This window comes from Ascaphus truei, chromosome 2 (assembly GCF_040206685.1).
Source record: "Ascaphus truei isolate aAscTru1 chromosome 2, aAscTru1.hap1, whole genome shotgun sequence".
Taxonomy (NCBI): Eukaryota; Metazoa; Chordata; class Amphibia; order Anura; family Ascaphidae; genus Ascaphus; species Ascaphus truei.
This window is the reverse complement of record NC_134484.1, coordinates 331,085,238-331,103,044: the sequence shown is the minus strand read 5'-3', so window position 1 is coordinate 331,103,044 and position 17,807 is coordinate 331,085,238. Positions and strand designations below refer to the sequence as shown.

General features: G+C 41.7%; 1 protein-coding gene across 3 annotated transcripts in view; it reads right to left on the bottom strand.

Annotated features, from left to right (window-relative positions):
* NME8 (NME/NM23 family member 8) overlaps positions 1–17,807 on the bottom strand; it is a 150,313-nt gene that overhangs the window by 105,792 nt on the left and 26,714 nt on the right. For all 3 annotated transcript variants that reach the window (XM_075586638.1, XM_075586639.1, XM_075586637.1), the window contains exons 8-9: positions 16,684–16,773; positions 14,744–14,895 (exon numbers count right to left, since the gene is read on the bottom strand). In XM_075586638.1, the coding sequence (XP_075442753.1) occupies positions 14,744–14,895; positions 16,684–16,773 (242 nt within the window). The remainder of the gene's footprint in view (positions 1–14,743; positions 14,896–16,683; positions 16,774–17,807) is intronic.

Here is a 17,807-nt window from a genome sequence, read left to right as displayed (position 1 = left end):
TAAAGGTTATTTTGTGTGTGGAAAGTGCACGGCCTGCAGCTTCAGTGAGAAGTGTGCCAGTTTCCATTCCACAGTTATGAATAGAACGTACGAGATTGGCACATTTATCAACTGCAAAAGCAGGTTCTGGGTATATCTCCTACAGTGTCCATGTGGACTTCAATATGTGGGAAGAACGGGAAGACCACTGACACGTAGAATAGCAGAACACATCTACAACATTAAAAGAGGTTTGGAGACACACAGTGTCTCCAATCATTTCAGATTAGCCCATAATCAAAATCCTAAAGGTCTAATATGTAAAGGAATAGATTGTCCTAAACCCAATTGGAGGGGGGGGGGATAGGTTAAATAATTTATCCAAAAAGGAAAGTTTTTGGATATATACCTTAAAAACCCTAGCCCCCAAGGGTTTGAACATAGAATTCGACCTAGCTTCATTTCTAAAAGAGTAAACAGTCTCATTGCTCTTTTTCACTTTGTACATTTTTATTTTGTAACAATGCCCTTAACCACATTCTTACAGGGTTGGTCCGTTTTAAGAAAAGCATAGATTTTAATATGATGTATGTATATGTAAGTCTGATATATCACGTTTAGGTGTTAGTCTGCTAAACATGCTGTTATCTGAATCCCAAGGTGTTAGCTTCCTTAGATACACATTGGTTGATAGCGGACAATTATACACCAACATGTGATACACATCAGTTTATCACTTGCAATGTTAATCACCCTCAGAGGGTATTTAAAGAGAGATCAGCTGTAACTCCTCATTCCTTTGAGAAAGTGGCGTGCCTACGTCACGAAACGCGTTAGGGTGGGAGGAGTCAGGATCCCGTGAGCAGTGCAGTGCAGTCTCTGTGGTTTGAGAGGTGAGGAGTCTGCCAGAACCCTTAGTTGCAAACCGGAACGCAACTGAGTGGAGGGAGAGACTTGGTCACACCTAACCGGAGAAGTTATGCTGTGAGAGAGCCCTTCTCATCCGGAGCAAACACAGGAGGCACATTACAAGCTGCGGACGGCATCCTCATGATGATTTGATACGCATGTATTCATGTGAGTACATGTGAGTAACCATTCACTTGTTTTTAGTGCAGGCTATCAGCCGGTTTTGTTAGGCTTGTTGAAGCCGTTTTTTAAATAAATTTGTGACCCCCTTCTTTGCTATTGTTCATTCCTTGTCTGGGGGCTCGTGGAGTTCGGGTGATTCTGGGAATCACGAAATCCCAAGAGACAAAGGAAGTACCCAGGGGATTCGTGGTGTATAAGAACAGAAAGGGAATAAAAGCACAGATTGTCTCCACTGTACCTTGAAAGAAACACTCCTGTAAGTGTATTCAGTCCACACTGGGGAGTTGATATTAAGGGGTTAACATACAACATCAGTAGTACTGCGCAATGGTGTACCCTTCTATCAATTTCAGGTGTATTAAAGAACAGCAGCAGTGAAGAAAAACTACAGTTATTCACTTCAAGTTTTGGACTTTGAGACACTTTTTAAAGACCGGATTGATTCTTATGGACACAGTGACTATTTTCAAGCGCCAGGTATCCTCCTTTCTTCTTGTTTATAGTTCTTTATGCAAATTGAGATATTTGCTTTGTGGGAAGCCTAAGGCAGCTTTGACCTCTTGTTAATCACAATTGGTATTTGTTTAATCACGTGTATGTCACACATTAATAGGTTGAGCGCTTGAGTTAGGGTATCACACTTTTTCATTTTATTACTGAAACATGGTGGGATGAAACTCATGACTGGACAGTTAATTTAGAGGGTTATTCTCTTTTTCGGAAGGATCGAACAAACAGAAGGGGAGGTGGAGTATGTTTATATGTTAACCCGGATCTAAAACCTATTATAAGGATGATGTCTATGAAGGGAATTATGAAAATGTAGAGACTTTGTGGATAGAAATTAGCAGTGGCGGTAAAAGTATAAAGAAAATGTTTGTGGGAATATGCTATAAACCACCAAATATCTGTGAGATTGAGGAAGCTAAAATACTTTTGCAAATGGAGAAGGCATCAAAACTGGGTCATGTTTGCATAATGGGGGATTTTAATTATCCAGACATAGACTGGGGCAATGAGATTAGGAAACAGGTTATTGGTGGGTGCTTAAAGACAATTATATGACCCAAATTATTGAGGAACCAACCAGGAGAGGGGCAGTTCTGGATTTGGTCATATCAAACAATGTAGAAGTAATAACAAATTTTCAAGTCCTGGAACATTTGGGTAACAGTGATCATAACATGGTCTCATTTGAAATAAATTATCAAAAAACAGATTACTTGGGTTCAACAAAGACTTTAAACTTTAGAAAGGCAGATTTTAATAAACTGAGGTCTAATCTAGTAGTAATACAATGGGATGATGTTTTTGCAGGGAAAAATTTAGAAGATAAATGGGCAGTCTTTAAAACATTGTTAGAAAAGCACACTTATCAGTGTATACCCTTGGGCAATAAGTATAAAAGAAATAAGTCAAAACCAATGTGGCTAAATAAACAGGTAGGGGAGGAAATGGACAAGAAGAGGAAGGCGTTTAGATTCTTTAAGTCAGAAGGGACAGAGACATCGTATCAGAATTATAAGGAATGTAACAAAAATTGCAAAAGGGCAATCAAATTAGCAAAAATGGATAATGAAAAAAGGATTGCAATAGAAAGTAAGGTCAACCCTAAAAAGTTCTTTAAGTACCTTAATAATAAAAAAAATGAGAAAAGAAAATATAGGACCCTTTCAGTGTGAGATGGGTAGGCAGATTATTGGAGATAAGAAAAAAGCTGAGGTATTAAACAAATTCTTTGCCTCTGTGTTTACCAGGGAAGAATCAAGTTCAATAGTAGTGCCGCAGGAGGAAGCCACAACCTCAATATTAATGAACAATTGGTTAACTGAGGAAGAAGTTCATAAGCGACTTGAAAAAAATAAAGTAAATAAGGCACCTGGCCCCGATGGCATACATCCAAGAGTTCTCAAGGAGTTAAGCTCAGTAATAGCCAAACCATTATATTTAATATTCAAGGACTCCATTTCCACAGGCTCAGTACCACAAGATTGGCGTAAAGCAGATGTGGTGCCTATATTTAAAAAGGGAGCTAGATTACAACCGGGAAATTACAGACCTGTAAGCCTGACTTCAATAGTAGGGAAACTACTTGGAGGTTTAATGCAGGATAATATTCAGGAATACCTAATGGAAAACAAAATGATTAGTAATAGTCAGCATGGATTTATGAAGGATAGATCTTGCCAAACTAACCTTATTTGTTTCTTTGAGGAGGTAAGTAGGAATTTAGACCAGGGTAATGCAGTTGATGTGGTCTACTTAGATTTTGCAAAGGCTTTTGATACAGTTTCACACAAGAGGTTGGTGTACAAAATAAAGAAAATTGGACTCAGTAATAATACTGCTGAGGCACATGTGAGTCTAACACATCGCCGGTTTTTCCCTGGCTTTTTCCTGGAATGAGACGCACTTCACCTGGAGCATGCCGCATTCATTTTGCGTTCCAAGCCACGGGTCATGCGCGGGTAACGCGCGGTTGATGCGTTTATTGAGAATGGTTTGGATTTAATAGGTTGCAATTCTTCGCGTGTCCGCCATATGGCAGATATTCATGAATTGTAATGCGCATGCGCTTCAGTAATGTGTCGACTTGCAGGTGTTTCGTTTAAAAAAGATACCACAGTGTGCTTTTGTAACTTGGCCTTGAGACTGAAGGAAGAGGTTGCAAAAATGTATCAATTTAGGCTTTTCATATTAAAAAAAGACAAAGACCAGTTTCGGTTACAGTATTCTCCAGAGACCCGCCCGCCATGAGTGTTCAAGTGCAGCCCGTTTTCCAAAAACCCGACAGAAGTTACGCATATTTGATATGGGCCGTGATTAATGCAACAGATGATAAGATGGCAACAGTTGTTCAAATTTATCAGTATTTTATCAAAAACTATGACTTTTACAAATTTTCGCCAGCTCCTCATACGTGGAAGCCTGCAATAAGGAAAAGGTTATGTAGCGATCCCTGTTTTTATAGTATTGAGCCACAATTTGTTGGAGGGTATTGGTGTGTATCACCGGCTTTTTCCTGTATCTATGATCATGCAGACGGCAAAAGGCGAAGGGTCGTGTTAAAACCAACTAAGAAACGACAGTCGCTGCCAAGCAATGCACCAGCACCGGCTTCCAATGACGGTCCCGCCGTCAGTGACAACCCTGAGCCTGAGCCGGATTTCGCGTGCAGTTTCGATCAAGCTTGCATGTACCTAAGCAGTTTCCAGCCTCATCTGCTGACTACAGGTGGACTAGTCCCGCTGTAAACTATCGACGTGGATGATCTAGAATGCTGGACTGGCAGTGGACCGGCGCCGGCGCCAGCTGGATGGGAAATTCTATGGTGAGTTTTGTTGCCGTATTATTTTCTGTGTTTTTTTTATTTTGACAATACAGTATCAATATCGGTGCGATTCAAAAGTCAAGCGATTCTCCTGTAAGCAATATTATTGGCTGAGCGGCTTCTACAGTACTGTACTGCAGATACTGAACTATTGGTGGAACGCTAGGCGCATGCGCATTGGAACCTTCTTGAAACGCATACAGTATGTGTGTCATTACATCGACGGTAGGCGCATGCGCATGTGAACAGGAGACGCCCCCGAGAAAATTATTGGTGGGACTGGCTGGGAACTTCTTTAGACCATTACAGTAAAACTTTTCTTTTTGTTTTTCCTCAGAAAAGAAAACGGCTAATGGAGGGATTTCGATGGATAATATCGCTTTGTGTAACAATGCCTGCACATTGCTGAATCGGATTTAAAAATCCATGTACCGGAGTCTACAGTTTAGTGGCTGATGTACACTATGCTGATGTTTTGCGGCCGTACAGTATACAATACTTTTTTATAAAAAGTATACTGTGTAATAAACCCGAAAAAATAAAAACTATGCATTTATTCTACATGTATTACAGTACTGTACATACAGTATGTGTCTTCTATACAGTGTCAGTACATACAGTACAGTACTGTACGTGTCTTCTATTTTTTTTAATACTCTTGTACTGAGCTTGCCTACAGTATACAGTACATTGTGCCTGGACAGTAGTGTACATTCTAGAAACACTGTATTTTGTTACAGCAGCAAAGGAGCCAATGGAACAATGAAAAACAAATCAACATGTTCTTTTATTGGTGGAGTAAGTACAAAAACATTTATTTACAAATACTGTACAATGTAGAAACATTTTAAGTGCACAGCAATTCAAAACATCAACAGGTGTACAGTATGGTTTACTGCTGCAGTTGTGAAAACATTTATGTATAGAAAGTAAGTGTACGGTTTACAGTCACATGTTTTAAAAACAAATTCTTTATTCATAAAATATACAAACCGCAACATCTCCTTTATCAAATAACGGCAAGTCAAAACATATACAGTGGGATGGTGTGCAAAACAGTCTGCACCAGTACAGTCCTCGAGGGCAGCAGACAGGCCCAGTTTTCAGGACAACCTTGAACCTGTGCCTGTTTGCGGCCCTCAGGGACTGGAATTGTGCTGGTCCTTTGTGTGTGTACAGCAAGTTAAAACATTTCTGTCTAAATACAAGTTAAAAAACACACAACAACATATTCTTTATTTAATTACAGCAGGTCAAAACATGTACAATACAGTTCAGCACAACAGTATGGTCTTACCTGTGACTAAAAAAATTCTTTATTCATAAAATACAGTATACAAAACGCAACATCTACTTTATTACAGAAACATACAGTATACAGTACAGTGGGATGGTGTTCAAAACAGTCAGTCAGGCCTGCACCACTACAGTCCCCGAGGGCAGCAGACAGGCCCAGTTTTCAGGACATCCTTGAAAACCATGCCTGTTTGCGGCCCTCAGGGACTGGAATTCTGCAGGTCCTGTGTGTGTGTACAGCAAGTTAAAACATTTCTGTCTAAATACAAGTTAAAAAACACACAACAACATCTTCTTTATTTATGTACAGCAGGTCAAAAAATGTACAGTACAGCACAGTTCAGCACAACAGTATGGTCTTACAGTTCCCGTGATTAATCCAGAAAGTCCACCACATTGTCCGTCCATGTCCGATTCCTTGCATGGCGCAAAACGCCATTAATGCAGTTTCGAACGCCTTTCATTACAGGATCTGTAATTGGATAAAAGCGCGCATTTCATCCAGAATGTTCTTTCTGAAATTGGCAGGAAGCGCCTTTTTTATGCGATTTCCTTCGTAGTTCACTTTGAAGGCCCAGTCGCAGTACAACGAGTAGGGAACATGGTGCTTAAAAAGTAACAAGGCATACTTGTGGGGTGCACCCGCACTCATCACATTATACTTCTCCCTAAGCACCGGTGTCAGATCGCGCAGGGTGATGTCAGGCACTGTATCGATGCGAGCGAATGTAGGTCTTCTGCGAGCGGGTGTGCTTGAGGCGACGGGCGATGGTAGGTTGTCTGGGAGGAAGCTTTCCTCCGGTCTTGGCCGCCGTGTTGTCTCCTGGCGTGGACTTGACGGGGTTGTCATGTCCTCCTCAACGGCATACATGTACACTACATCTTCTGGTGGAGGGGGTGCGATTGGTGATGGAAGGGGGTCGATGCTCCCATTCATCACATCCATGTCACCCCCCTGCTCCGGCGTCGGGGAAACAGGGGCATTAACACTGAGCAAACGATGTATACCCGCTATGTCAGCCTCTATCTTCTCCATCCGTCGATCCATCATTTGATCCATATCTAGCATCCGTTGATCCATATGTAGCATTGTCTCCAGAAGCAGATCTATCTTTGCTAGCACAATAGAGTTCCCGGGGAGATCCACACTTATCCCATTCAGCATCCGGTCTAACGAGCTGCTTCTTGTGCATGGCGTGTGGCCATCTGGGTGGATGGGTGCAACGGAGGATGAGATGGAGAGAAGCGGCAGCGACATCGAAGAAGGGTGGAGGAGGTGACCTGTGGATATCCGGTAGAGGAGAAGCGGCAGCGTCGTCGAAGAGGGATGGAGAAAGTGACCTTTGGATTTCCGGGCGAGAAGCAGAGTAATCTAAGAGCAAAGGAGAAAGTGACCCTTGGATTTCAGAGGCGGCAGCGTCGTCGGATAGAACCGGAGAAGATGGCCTGTGGGTTTCCCGGAGGGCGGCGACAGCATCGAGGACGGGCTGAAGATTTCCGGGACAGAGTCGTCGAAGCGTATGGGAGGCGGTGGTCTGCGGGTTCGATGGGTTGGCTGCCAATCGTTTTGCGTCGAGAGTTCATCACCGTATATCTTCTTGACATAATAAGGCTGACGTCTATGAAAACCCTTAGCCTTTGGGGTCAGAAGAAGGTTTTCTTTATTAGCCTTAGCCTGTCGCTTTTGCCTTGGTGTGGAAACGGCAACCGCCTTTCGCTTTTTCTGCCTGACAGGCACGGCAGAGGCGAGAGGGTTCCTACATCCGTAGAATCGGGGTTGCTCCATGGAAGCAGGTGGCACAATGCAGTACAGTATCTGGACAAGGGCAAGTTCAGATAAAGATCATCGAGTGGTGGGCTATGCAAAGTGTGTAACCTTTTATGCATGGCGGCGAGGTACAGGTGTTGAAAGTGGGCGTACTCTAATGTGAGTCATTAACGTATAAATACACCATCCATTTTGTGGATTCACTGCACATTGAATACACATCAACTAAACATCGAATATACATTCTTGTGTTTGTATTTCTTTCTACTCGCAGCAATGGTTGTTAAAAAGATTTCCAAGGATCTCAGCATGCGAATTAAGGAGATGTACACGAGCGGACACTGAATTGCTGCTATCCAACGCTGGTTAGCTACTTCTGGCCTCGTTGTGCCAGTAACCACCGTGAGCTATCATGTACACGGAAAAAACAGAGAACGCAAAAGGGCACCAAGGGTAACTAACGCGTAAGTATATTTATAAAACTTTGATAAAAAAAAATTGATCCAAAAATGTACTGTACATCTACAGTACTGTATCTAATATTTCTGTTTTATATTACAACAGTATATATGTTTTGTATATTTATATTACAACAGTGTATATATTTTGTATATTTATATTTATATTACAACAGTGTATATATTTTGTATATTTATATTTATATTACAACAGTGTATATATTTCGTATATTTATATTACAACAGTGTATATATTTCGTATATTTATATTTATATTACAACAGTGTATATATTTTGTATATTTATATTTATATTACAACAGTGTATATATTTTGTATATTTATATTACAACAGTATATATATTTTCTATATTTATATTTATATTTCAACAGTTTTATATTGCTGCATACTGTATTAATAGAACAATATATTGTATCCTGTTGATCTACTGTCTCTAATTTTTTTACTTGTGGACAAAATAAGTGAGGAGAATGATGAGAGGAGTGCATTAAGCGTCAAATACACTCTGCAGGAAAAGCACAATCTCACTGTATCCGAGACCAGCATAAAGAAGATGAGATGCAGCATTGGATTGAAATATGGACGTGTGAGGTTACTAGTGGACAGTACAGGAGGTAAAAGTGTTGCTTAGGAAACTGTACTGTACCGCTAAAATTATTTATTCCTTGTCATTACAGAGCGTACCCCATGATGATAAAGGACGCAAACAAAATCAAAAGAGTGGTCCAGGCCCAGGCATGGATCGACAGTGGGGAAACTTTCCAGGATTGCATCTTCACTGACGAGTCTACTGTGTCGCTGGAGAGATTTGCAAGCTTTGCATTCCACAAAAAAGGCCGCATATCTTTGAAGCCGCGGCCAAAACACCCCGTGAAGCTGCATGTGTGGGGTGCCATCTCTAGGCGTGGACCAGGATGCATTGTCATCTTTGAAGTTAAAATATATCAAATATAATGTAGCCTTATGCACTGTACTTTACTAGTGTAGCCTTACTGTATGCACTGTACTGTACTATTGTGCAGTTTTTTGAGCACTTTTCTTTTCTTGCTATAGGAATCATGAATAAAGCTTTCTTCCAAGACAACATTGTCCCTGAGATATCACACGCGAGTTCCCGAATGGTCACCGCTTCTACCAGGACAACGATCCGAAGCACACCGCGTCAACTGCGCATATCCTTGAGCGCGGTATCAACTGGGTGAAGACGCCAGCGGAGTAAGTGCGGTAACTGTGTCTCATTTGTTTCCCACAGTTTTTACTGTGTACTGTATCTCTTAAACTAATTGTCCTTTTTTTCCAATGACAGATCGCCAGACTTCAATCCGATCGAAATGGTCTAGCATCAGCTGAAGGACCATATCCGGAAAGTGGCGAAACCCTCCAAAAAGGACAAGTTGTTGAAAGGCATAATGAGTTTTTGGAACGATGTACTCACCATGGAACGCTGCAATAAATATATAGACCATATTGTCACTGTGTTGCCCATTGTCATCGCGCGTAATGGGCAAGCATCAGGAAAGTAGTACTGTGCTGTAGTATTGACAGTATAATACAGGTAAGTATGGCACGGATTTTTTCTTTCCCAATAGTCAGAGTATACAGTAGTTACAGTTTTTTCTTTACAAAGAGAGCAGCACCAACCATCAGGTTACAGTTCATAGTATTTAACAGTAGTCAGAGTATACAGTAGTTCCAGTATAGACTAGTTTGACAGTACTACAGTAACTGCCTACTAACTGCTCAATTTTTTTCTTTCCAGAGAAAGCAGCACCAGCCATCTACAGTAGTACTACACATCACACAATGCCATAATACAGTACGCACATAACTGCACTAATTTTTGGTTTTCTTGTTGTTTCAGGAAAAAAGGGTGGCCTGGGGGGAGGTGGGGTTTTGTGTCCAGTCTAATCTGTTTGTACAGTAAAATGTACAGTATATAAACAGCAGTAATGATGTACACAAAACCTCTCCTCTCTCAATGAACTACTGTACTGTACACAGAATGAGAAACAAGATAAAGACGGAAAAAACAATATTACTATATATATATATATATATATATATATATATATATATATATATATATATATATTATACATTACAGTATATATTATTAAATAATATTCTTATAAATGTTCATTATTCATGTTTCCCCATGTTTTAGAAATGTTTTCTAAATGTTTATCCAATTTCAATCTGCCAAAAGAACTTAATAAAGACTGCATTATGTATTATTCATGATTATTTTTATATTAGTATTTTTTGGTTCCTGATTAAATAAATTAAATATTTATTCACATTCCTGCTAGTCATATTCATTTACAACAACCACAACCCCCCCCCCCACCACCCCTACAGTACACCAATGAGTCAGTTAATGGTTTTTTTAACTCTCAATTCTCACAATGCTGTGCAAATCAGATTTACATTTCAAAATCGAGAAGGGATTTTCCGAAGCGTTACCGTTAACTAAGCCTCAAAGGGTTGGGGGTGGGGGGGGGGTTGGGTGAGTCATGTGCAGTAATCAGCTAGCTCCCATCTCAAAGAGGATTACACAATGGCAATATTCTGAAAATTAACGACTCTGTGGGGAGGGGGGGTTGGGTGACTCATGCGCAGTAAGCAGCAAGCTCCCATATCTAAAAGGATTAGAGTACACGCAGGCGCAGTGAGGCGATTGAAGCTCAGCTAGGGACGGATTAAAAACACAATGACTAACTAACTTCAGAAAATGAATGACTCTGTGGAGGTGTCTGTCGATAAGAGTTTTTGTGTGCGTGGGGGAGGGATGAAGGATTAGTTGTTCAGCAGTTCAAAGAAATAACATACTGTACTGTAGAGTACAGTAATTTCAAAAGGCAGTTCATCATAATACTGTAATTTGATCCCTACACCCCCCAAATACAGTACATAAAAAGCACACAAATCAACCATATGCAGGCAAATGCACAGATTTAATATCGTAATATCAAGATTGTTTTTGCAGGCTTGTGGATAAAATAACAGTTAAAAAATCATAATTAAAATTTGGGGGGGGGGGCACTCAAGCATGCAGTGGTGGGTGAAGTTACAGGCGTATCTCAAAGAGAATTCCACGCAGGCGCAGTGAGGCTTTGTAGGTCGGCTATGGACGGATTAAGAACACAATGGCAAGATTCAGAAAATTAACGACTTCGTGGAATTTCAAATCCTTGAGCTAGCGTTCGTGGGGGAGGGGGCTGCAGGGTACAGCTGCATGAAGTTAAAAGCTAAAGACATACTTTGATTTCAAAGGCAGTTCATCATAATAATACATCCCCAAATACAGTACGTAAAAAGCATACAAATCAACCATGTGCAGGGTCGCAGTTAAAAGCTACAGCACAGATTGAATATCGTAATACAGTAAGATGGGTTTTGCAGTCTCTTGTGTGTGGAGAAAATAAAAAATAAAAAATGACAATAAAAATGTTAAAAAAAAATTTTGGTCACTCACTCAGGCAAGCAAGCAGTGGTGGGCGAAGTTACAGGCGTATGCGCAGTAAATTCCTGCTGTCAAGCAGGAATGTGATTGAAACCAGACACACGTTGCACAGAAGATAAGAAGTTGAAATACCCTGCAGTGCAGTTAATTATCCTGAGCGAGGGGAGAGCGCTGTATATGCCGAAATGTGATACTGTTACAGTACTGTACACGCCTATGCGTTTCAACAATTTTCAAATGAGACATACTGTACAGCAGCACAGCACTGCAAATGCATGTATACTTTAAATATGCAAATTTACAATTACTGCGCGCGCACACACAGACTGTGTACTGACGTAGGTTGAACCGTGAAGGTATTAGACTTCCAAGACAACAGCTCGCAAACGCCCCCCTGAGTTTTTACACGGCATTGCAGTATTGCAGACAGCGAGAATAAAATGCTAATATCACGAGCGCGAAAATAACGCAGTTCACTCCGGGCGAAAACGACAAAAAAACGCACCTAACCGGGATAATCTGAGAACCGCGGATCTAGCCGTTTTAGACTCAGATCGGCCGCCACTGTATATGCACCTGGATTGAAAACTGGTTAAAGGAAAGACAACAGAGAGTTGTCATAAATGGAACTTTTTCAGGTTAGGCTAAAGTCGTGATTGGAGTACCTCAGGGATTGGTACTGGGACCCCTGCTTTTTATCTTGTTTATTAATGACCTTGAGGTTGGGATCGAGAGCAAAGTCTCCATCTTTGCTGATGATACTAAATTGTGTAAGGTAATAGAATCAGAGCAGGATGCAATTTCTCTTCAGAAGGATTTGGAGAGACTGGAAACGTAGGCAGGTAAATGGCAGATGAGGTTTAATACAGATAAATGTAAGGTTATGCATTTGGGATGCAAGAATAAAAAGGCGACTTACAAATTAAATGGAGATATATTGGGGGAATCCTTGATGGAGAAGGATTTAGGAGTGCTTGTAGACAGCAGGCTTAGCAATAGTGCCCAATGTCATGCAGTAGCTGCAAAGGCAAACAAGATCTTATCTTGCATCAAACGGGCAATGGATGGAAGGGAAGTAAACATAATTATGCCCCTTTACAAAGCATTAGTAAGACCACACCTTGAATATGGAGTACAATTTTGGCCACCAATCCTAAGAAAAGACATTATGGAACTAGAGAGAGTGCAGAGAAGAGCCACCAAATTAATAAAGGGGATGGACATTCTAACTTATGAGGAGAGGTTAGCTAAATTAGATTTATTTACATTAGAAAAGAGGCGTCTAAGAGGGGATATGATAACTATATACAAATATATTCAGGGACAATATAAGGAGCTTTCAAAATAACTATTCATCCCACGGGCAGTACAAAGGACTCGGGGCCATCCCTTAAGGTTGGAGGAAAGGAAATTTCACCAGCAACAAAGGAAAGGGTTCTTTACAGTAAGGGCAGTTAAATGTGGAATTCATTACCCATGGAGACTGTGATGGCAGATACAATAGATTTGTTCAAAAAAATGTTGGACATCTTTTTAGATGGGAAAGGTATACAGGGATATACCAAATAAGTATACATGGGAAGGATGTTGATCCAGGGATTAATCCGATTGCCAATTCTTGGAGTCAGGAAGGAATTCATTTTTCCCCTTAATGGGGTATTTTGTTTGCCTTCCTCTGGATCAATAAGTAAGTATAGATATAGGATAAAGTATCTGTTGTCTAAATTTAGCATATGTTGAACTTGATGGACCTACTGTCCCGGCTAAGCTACTTCTAAAGCTTGCCGGGAGCTGGCCGGGAGCGTAGCGGGCTAGCCGCGGGTCCGTTCTTTGTTTAAAAATGGAGTTTCCCACGCGGCGGCCGCTTCAATAGATAAGCGCTAATGGCGCTTACTATTGAAAGCGCCCGAGGCGTGGGAAAACCGGCCGCGGCCAGAGTAAAGAGGGTTAAGGCTGCACTCCACAAATAAGATAAATATACAGTTTACCGGTGCTGCTGGTTCAAGGAAGTACCTGCCAGGCAAAATCCAAAGTACACTTAGGAAAAAAGAGGGATCCAGCGCTCCACGGATTTCTAGATAAGTAAATGTATTGTGCCACACACCGTTTCGACCAATAGGTCTTTCTCAAGTGACTAGGCATAGTTGCCTAGTTGCCTAGTCACTTGAGAAAGACCTATTGGTCGAAACGTTGTGTGGCACAATAAATGTACTTATCTAGAAATCCGTGGAGCGCTGGATCCCTCTTTTTTCCTAAGGGTTTCGTCCAGAGACAGCCCGCGTGCCACCCGCGCTATTTTAAAACTGCGGGGGCAGCCGCATTAGAGTCAGCCCGGCCGCCACTGTACGTCTTTTTTGAACCTCATCTATTATGTAACTATGTAAATATGTAAAGTTGTCAGAAAATGTGCCTAGTTTCAGTCCTCAGTTGGGACATGGTAGGGGAGCAGCAATGCCGATAGCTTTGCAGCTTGGCTGGCACTAACCTTTGGCTGGTTATGTTTTTACGCGCCAATTGGCTCTAGGCTCAGACTGCATGATTTGTGATTTTTTTAAAGTTGTTAAGTGTTATGTTAACTGGCAAGTTGGATGTTGTATCATTTAATAAAATGCTGTGGCCGTTTTACATCCAAATCTGTGTCAGTGTTTTATTGGGATTTGGGGGAAACGGCTGAAGTAGCAGGGTGCATGGAGGAATATGAAAATCAAGTTAAATAGAGCAAATGATGTGACGTTACCTAAATTAGTAACATATGTTATTTCACCCAATAATATATGCAAGAATCCGGCAGTACTAGAGCTCAACAGCCTAGTCTTCACGTCATATTGTGTTACGATAATGCTACTTTATCTTCAAATGATGTGAAGTTATTTATGTCTTGGCGTTACTTCCTTTCATCCAGAAACCAGAATCAGCGTTTTGCCCTGTTTCAGGGTCTGGATCGGAGTAACGACAAATTTAGGCATGACCTAAATAGCGAAACGTTATTTTTTTGGGCGTTAACATTAAAACTGAGTTTTGGGATTAGGGGATTCTTATAACTAGCGACTCATTTGTTTATAATTTGCATCTCATTTTCTGTAACGTCCGTTGTTTATACTGCTACGTTTGTATTTACTTATGTTAATGTTGCGTTACTTTCTTTAGTGAGTACAACTTTATCATTAACGTAAAGTTAACTGAGGTTAACGTAACGTTAAATGGCCTAACATGGTTTAGTGAGTCTGGGCCTTAGAGATGCATTTCCCAAATGCCTTTAACGTAATTTTTTTTTCAGAAATTACCATTTTGACACCTTGTACACTGCCCCTTAGTAGTAGTCTCTCTAGGTATACCTGGCTTTCCTTTTTGGCACAGCAGGCTTAGCAGTTTCATCAGTCAGTTCTTTCCACTGTGGAACAGACTCTTTCTCCTCTTTTCCTGCATAGACTATGAGAATACAGCAGGGTCCACTAGACATAAATCTTACAAAGTCTTCAAAGTCAGGCTGCAAAAGGAAATACACATGAGACAGGAAATTCAGCATTGCATTAAAATGTTGTAAACAGTAGCCGAATAATCTGTTTTCCTTATAGGGTCTAACAATTTATTGTAGAGAAAATCCTGGGATTGCAGCGGAGCACAGCATGAAGAGAAGGGACCAACAAGGTGTGGGTTAAAAATATATTTATTCACATCAGCATGGTAACGGGGACAAACACTCTGACGCGTTTCGGACAAAAAATGCCCTTTATCAATTTATTGTACAAGTAGCATACTGTAGTAATAACGTGGTAATAAAAATAAACACTAACTAGATACTTCCCATTGTTTCATACCGTGGTATTCTTATCTGCCGGTGCTTGTATTAGGCCGCGTCCATAAGCCGTATGATGCTAACAAAAGACCGTACCTCAATCAGGCAGGCCATACAACGTGCGACCGCGCACGCGATAAAGTGCGACCGATTCCCAGGAATATAAAATAATTTCATTTTGTCGCGCAGCGGCTGGGTCATGTGAGCGGTTCAGCCAATGAGGGCGTACTGCTCATGTAATGTCACAGGCACGCCTCCGACATGACTCCCCATCGCGTCTCCCCCTCCCCATCCCATAGGTCAAGGATCGCCTCTGGGGCAGGCGCGCAACGCTATGCGTTCCGTTGCACACGCCTGCACTATGGCCTTGAGCTACTGCATGAAAGGCTCTCAGAGAGTTTCCAGTCACACTCCCTTCCGGCCGCACTTCTGCCTACTTCATGGAAGGCGGCATACAGTGAGAGAGGAGTGGGGGCGGAAGCACAATGACTCTGAGGCTTTCACATACAGCAGCTTCAAGGATCCCTCCTCCTGGTAATCTCAGCTCCCCCTCATACTTCTTAGCCCCTATTCCATGCCACATAAACCTTTCCTCAAACCCATGACTCTTAACCTCCTCTACCTCCATGTGTAAAGGTTCCATTCCAGGCTTTGGCTGGAACCAGCCCTTACCTGGCTGCGGTGGACATTTTGATTACTGCCAGCCTACTATATTGGCTGCACCTGTTCAAGGGCTTAAATAGCAGCCAGTGACTTCCAGCCCCTGCCTGAGCATTGTAAATGTTTCCCTTTGTTCCTGGCAGCCCTGGGCTCTAGTTTCTGAGCCCTCTAGTTCCTGAGCTTTCTAGTTCCTGAGCCTTCCGTGTGGCTTGCCAGTCCCTGTGGCTTGCCTATCCATGTGGCTTCCCTGTTCCAGAGGCCAGCCTGTTGCTGTGGCTTGCCTATCCCTGTGGTTTCCCTGTTCATTTGGAATTCCTGTTGCTGACCCCAGACCAAGACCCCGACCTCACTGCCTTCCACCTGCCCTGACCTTTTGCCTTTCGCCTGGATTCTGCACCACTGCCTCCTGCTCTGACCCTTTGCCTGCTTACCGACCATGGATACTCTAACAGGACTCTATCCCTGGGCTCTGGTCGGTTATTTGGCATCCCTACCTCAGCCCTGCGAGTCTGCTTCCTGATAGGAGACGAGCACCGTCACACCATGACTCTCAACCCCCATCTCTCCCATGCCCCTTAAATCCCTCCTCTCCCATGTTCTTCCCCATGCATCTTAACCACCTCCTCTCCCATCCGATGACTTGTCCAAGGTCGCAAGGAGTAGACACCAGATTTAAACCACACTGCTTAAGGCAGTGTCCCTAATTTTCAGAGTTAGTGCCTTTCCTCACTGAGGCACTGCATAAGTCCACATTTTTATTTGAAAACTTATCTTTATGTGCTCCACAGCCACAATAAATACAAATGGTTGGCATCTTACTTTTCCCGAATTGCTGTAGAAAGCTCTAACTTGCTCCTCACTCAGAACTTTGTGTTCTTCAGACAAAATGGAATAGCCTGCTTGTTTAATCTGCAAATATGAAACAAATTACATACTGTAGCTTATTTCGTGTTTGCAGTAAGCTCCTGTATTCCCTAGACTTTTATATATGTCAGTTCTTAGTTGAACATCATCCAAAGAACAAGGAGACTGCTGCATGCATTCTTAAAATTCTGTCACATCTATTGTGGTCCAAGAAAATGGTATGTTTCATTTTTTTAAATAACTTGTATTCACGTTCGTTTACATGTATTTTTTTTGTGTGGGGGGAGGGGTACTGTAACAGGGACTTATCCCTGTTGAAGAAACTGACTCTAAATCCAGTAGTGAGCTGGTTAAGTGCAGCCAGGCAATTGACCAGACTCCCCCTGCCTAATGAGAGCTCTGTGAAAAGTGTTATGTGAGACACAGGAAAGAGATTTTCCTCAGTACACAAGGGTGCTGACAAGAGGAAAGAGGTCTTGAGTATACCGAAAGACTGGGCATTGAAAACAAGACAGAAGGGGATCAGACCTCTTTTCCTGGACACAGCACCCAGGTACCTGCCAGAGGCTGGACCCTCCAACACACCAAGACACCGGGACACCACTGACCTGAAGGGCCACCTGCTTTTAGGTACCACTAAGACTTTGGGGGTGGTATACTGGTAAGGGGTTTATTCACCCAGTCTTACAGATAGAGACTGGGGAGTGAGTTAGCCCTTAAACAGGGATAGGTGTTTATTGTTTTATGTATATTTTTGTTTGCTGTGTTATTTAAAGGAACAGGCAATAAAGCCTTATATTAATTTCATCCTAAAAATTGTCTCCATTTTGAATACATCTGCACACATCTCTTACAGGAACAAAAAGAAGAAAAGGGGGGAAGGGATACATGCACAAGCCAAATGCAAAATAGATTATGCTCATAAAACAATATATTGTACCAGTAAAATCATAAAATACCTGTCATCGTCTTCATGTACATTATACTGTATGTCGGATTTTCTTCTCAATCTGAGATATCCCTTGAGGTGGTTGTCTCCATGTTGCAGAGATACAACATCTGGTCGCCATAAGAATATG